Source organism: Montipora foliosa, chromosome 1, assembly GCF_036669935.1.
Source record: "Montipora foliosa isolate CH-2021 chromosome 1, ASM3666993v2, whole genome shotgun sequence".
In the NCBI taxonomy this organism is placed as follows: domain Eukaryota; kingdom Metazoa; phylum Cnidaria; class Anthozoa; order Scleractinia; family Acroporidae; genus Montipora; species Montipora foliosa.
The window spans coordinates 62002739-62007738 of NC_090869.1; the positions used below are offsets into that span (position 1 = coordinate 62002739).

The following is a 5000-nucleotide window of genomic DNA, read 5'->3' on the forward strand; positions in this document are numbered from 1 at the left end:
CAGCAAATTCTGTACGATGCCACTCTCCGTTTTCAAAATTGAGTTTCATGGCCTGATCAAATTCATTGTCTGCAAGATACAGGTTTTAAACATACATCCTTGGAATTGCTTAACTGCCTAGTTTACAGTGATATCAATTTGAAGAATTTCCAATCTATCAAACCGTGTTAAATAGTTTTGACAGATGCAGATATGTTTACCTTGGTTGCATTGCGTTACTTGTGCATTTTGGTGCGCACTTTCTCATCGTCTACAAAATTCTGTCGCTTACAAAACTCGTCCGTGTCAAGATGCAGTTTGCAATCATATATCATGGAAATCGGTTAACTGTATAATTCACTCTGATATCAATTTTACGATTGTCTAGTGTAGGAAACCGTGTGTTAGGGAGCTATATTTTACGCGTGCGTTGCAAATTGACTTCAATCCGATCTTACGGTTTTAAAAATTTTTATCGTGCGGTCAATTGAAATTTTTCTGTCATGTGTGGTACTGTTTGAAAGCGTTAGCTGTCTAATTTATGAATATCATAGAATTAAGTCACCATGATAATTTAAGTCCGATAAGAAAATCAAGAACGCGTTAACCAAGTCAGCGATATATTACTTGTCAGACTTGTTGACTGTAGTCTGCGAATTGCCAATGTTTACAAAATTCTGTCGCTTATAAAACTCGATCCTTTCAAGATACAGGTTTCAAACATCTATAACTGAGATCGCTTAATTGTCTAGTTTTCAATGATACCACATTCAAGGTTGTGCCATATACGAAACCGTGTTAAATCTTTTTTTAAGGAGACAGCTAGCTATATTTAACAAACGTGCTTTGCAAATTCACTTGAATCCGATAACACGGGTTTAAAATTGTTTATCGGACGCTTGATTCAAGTTTTCCTTTCATGTTTGGTACTGTTGTAGAGCTCTATCTGCCTACTCTATCACCATATAAGAATTAAGTCATCATATTTTAATCCCGCAAAGGAAACCGAGAATGCGTTTATTAAAGTCAGAGAGATCGTACTTATCGACTATAGTCTTCCATTTGCCATTCTGTACAAAATCCTGTCGGTTACATAACTCGTTCCTTCCAAGATACAGGTTTCAAAACATAAGTCATTGTAATCGGTTAACTCTGTAGTCAACAAGTCACGTTCGTCCACATAATGTATATACGCGTTTGTCACAACATCCTCCGCCATTTTTGTTTGATGGTAAATCGCGAACGACGCGAATCATTGCGTAGGAATTCGCTCAGCTGTCAACACTGGTAAAAATGAGGACATGTGATTGGCTATCAGTTAACCCTCGTGGGAATACCGGATCTCGCAGGAGATCTAAAAATAACTTTAGAGGGATTACGATGTAGGGCCAGTGTGAGGGATTACTTCTCTTACCTTCATAATCTCTTGTTCCTACTCGCTGCTCAAGGTTTCTCGCTGTTTATCAACAACCACGACGTTCCATTGGTCCTTGTCCGCCATCTCTGTTGCAAATGATGCTAGAAGCCTAGGCTCGAAAATAAGATGCGGTAATTCGTGATTGGTTACCAGCGCGAACGTGACTCGATTCAGGACACAATTAGAGCGAAAGAGCGGCAAAACACTGCAACATTGTTGCGTCGAGCAGAATTATTGGTTGTAATGTTTGATCAAAAGCAAACTCTATCCAACATTTGATCGAACAAAAAATGTTGGACGAACATCTTCCAACATGGGTGGCCAAACGGTCGAACAATGTTGGATCGAGCAAAGTTGGAGCCTTCAATCCAACTTTGTTCGATAGTTTGGCCAGGGCTTAAAAAGCAACATTGACAGGAATAATATCGTGTGTTTAGCGTGAGAAAATTCGTGCCTTAATATTTCGATTAATCTTTACATTAATCTAACATCTGGCTAGGCTTGGATAAATCCTGCCGGCATGAGCAGAGTTCCTGCAGAATAAGGGATTTTTACTATCACTGCCGGCAGGCAGAATAAGCCATTTTAGGAGCAGAATTATCCAAGCCTACATCTCGCAAGATAAAATTTCGTGGGAATTTTTCAAGTTTTTCACTTAAAATATTATTTCTCGCTAAACGTTGAATTTTTCATGTTCAAATAAAGAGGGTCTGAATGGACCGAGGTAACTCGATTACACTTAACACTTAATTTTTTGGCTCTGCAACAAGAAACAGTTAAATTTTAATTTTATTTTAACACTAACATTAAAAAATTCACTGTAACAGTATTTTTTTTTCAAGAAAGAAACAAAAACGGCCCCAAAATGGCCATGATACTTTGTTTAGTATATCAAGGAGTTTTCGGCCATTTTTTGACCGTTTCCGATCGTTTCAAGATTTCCGAAGACTATCGCACGGAAGACTGACGAAGATGTCAGAAGACTACCAAGAGCCATAATGGGACCATTTCCCATTATGGTTCTTGAGACTACTGAGAAAAAAAAACGAAATTTTCGACTTAATTTTTGCCGTTATATTCACATGGGAAATAATTTTTTTTTTTTTTACGGCTGCCACGCTTGATTGCTTTGAACGGTTGAAAGTGACCCTGCCGCTCTATGCCTTTCGAAACAAGAATCCTCCGCGGTTCTATAAAAGCTCACTGGAACTTTAACAAAACCGGAAGGAAATCTCGTCGATACCGCCATGGTGTTTCGACGCTGATCAAAGGATCGCGGGCACTTGATTCGCGATTGGTCCCCAGTACTCCCTAGGTTTCCCAGAATACTGATGCGCTTAGGTGGAAAAAACAAAGTCTACAAGATTCTACCGCCCCTTTTTGAGCACAGGCTCAAACTTTAATTTAAGAGTGATTTTATTACCAATTTGCCAAGAGCAGATAAGAATTGACAATGCAAAAACGACTATGGGGTTTTCACAAAAAACCCTCCAAACATTTAACAGTATTTTCTCCAGAAAAGTTGAGATTATTGTTTGTGTTTTTTTGTTTCAGCATACTTTCGATTGAAATTAAATTAAGCTTTCTGACGGGGATGCAGAGAGTAGGAACGAGACGTCATTTTACCTGTTTCACGAAATACCAGTCAGGAACGATATTTGCCTTTGCCGGAATAATTTTATTTCTCGTTTCTGTGTATTACTTCTGGCGTCAATCTCAAAGCTCACACAACGTTACGTCAATGCCTTCGTTTCCATCACTTTCAAGTAAGTATATTATACAAATTTATCTTTATGTCCCTTGCTTTAATTGAACACGACTCGGAAACTGAAATTTCTGATGACTTGTATTGTCCAAACCCTACTTCTCAACACAAGGACTGGCGTAAAAGTAAGGAAAAAGGAATAAACCTGCCCCTTGCTGCAGCAAGAATTCGATGATCATCCAAAATGGCGAGCGACCGTCAAAATAAAATGGATACAGACTTCCATGGCAATTGAAAGGACTGGAGACTTCAACAACAAAGACAAACTAAGTATTCCGACCACTGAATTGCTTTCGGGTAGCTCTCTACCCGTTGTCAGTAGGTTGAAAAATGACTCACAAATGTCAACCCATGCAAGGTATTATGTCCTCTCCTTTTATGCCGGGAGCATCTTCGCGACATTTGAAACCAATGAGCCATTTCAAAGGGGGCTCTCTTCTCCAGCGTCATCGAGAAATTTATGTAATCTATATCCTGAGATGAATAAAGGTTTGCAGTAATGTTTCGAGAAATGTCCACGCGGCAATGCGCTAAAATGACAAAAATGACACCAATAATTTGTAAATTCTCATTCCTTGTAGCTACTATCCTCTAGGAAATACTTTCCAGTGAGCGGCTTGCACGGTGGGAAATTCAATAGCTGTTCTCTTGCGCTTACAGATCCCAACGAACACGCAGCTTCAGGCGGCTCTGTATGTATTCCTGGAGGTCTCCCTGAAAACAAAAAAGAGCTCTCCAAGCTTTACGATGGAGTTGACACATTCCTAATGTTCATCGGATACCCGCGAAGCTCACACAGTCTTGTTGGTGCCCTTTTGGACGCACACCCGCAAATCATCATTCCTCACGAGTATCATATCATTGAAAAATGGGATATTTACCGAGACGACGTACTGAAAAATTCTGGTATGCAAAAATATCTTCTATTTTACAATTTGCACTCTTTGTCCACATGGCAAGCGACATTTGGCAGTCGAGCAAAAGACCCTGCTTTTCTCGACGATGGTATCTACTCTTACAACGTTCCAGGAGCGTGGCAAGGATCTTTCAATGGCAAAATAAAGGTAAGTCAGTAGAATGGAATGGTGGCCATCAAGCCATCCTGGTGTGTTTGCTTAATCCATTGACTCCTGGGGGTTCCCCATTGACGAGTAAAATCGTCAGCCTTTAGACAGAGTAAAATACCAGGAACCCATGACCTGGAGCCCTTTTTTTGGAAAAGGTAGTCTAAAAATAGATGGAATTAACTGATTAGAGTGTAACGAGAAGTGCTAGTTTTGTACCTCATATGAACCATGTGAGCGTTAGCCCTACTAAGGAAATGGGCCCATACAAGGACGTGACCTTAAGATCTTCAGTTCCCACGGCCTGCTCCCGTCTGACTATGTACCTCACTCGGAAGAGCAGCGGTGATCTAACCCGAAGGTCGTAGGTTTAATTCCCACCCTGGTCATCGTTTTTCTCTGTCCTTGTGTGGGCCCATTTCCATTAGTAGGGCTAACGTTCACATGGTTCATATGGGGTACAAAACTACCACTTCTCATTACGCTCTAATCAGTTAATTCTGTAAAAATAGATGGGTCTGTAAAAATACCGTGACATAGGCCCAGTATGGGAGTTGTATGCTCCGAGCCATGGGTTCCTGAAAATACTAAGTATGGCTGGTTCTGGCCGGTTCAGGGGTGACAGGGTAAAGGATTTTAATAAGCCTTCCAGTTATTAAAATAACGACGTCCAGTTTGAGTCAATAGGGACCTTAAGATTTACGACGGCGACGTAAACGAAAACGTCACCTCAAAATATCACTTTGCTTCACCATGAGTCTTTCGCGGTTATTCT

The 5000-nt window shown here is 40.3% G+C and overlaps 1 protein-coding gene across 2 annotated transcripts in view; it reads left to right on the forward strand.

Moving 5' to 3' along the window:
* LOC137979967 (uncharacterized) overlaps positions 1-5000 on the forward strand; it is a 12245-nt gene that overhangs the window by 1793 nt on the left and 5452 nt on the right. For both annotated transcript variants that reach the window (XM_068827298.1, XM_068827295.1), the window contains exons 2-3: positions 2951-3162; positions 3822-4225. In XM_068827298.1, coding sequence (XP_068683399.1) covers positions 2991-3162; positions 3822-4225 — 576 coding nt within the window. In that variant the 5' untranslated portion in view covers positions 2951-2990. The remainder of the gene's footprint in view (positions 1-2950; positions 3163-3821; positions 4226-5000) is intronic.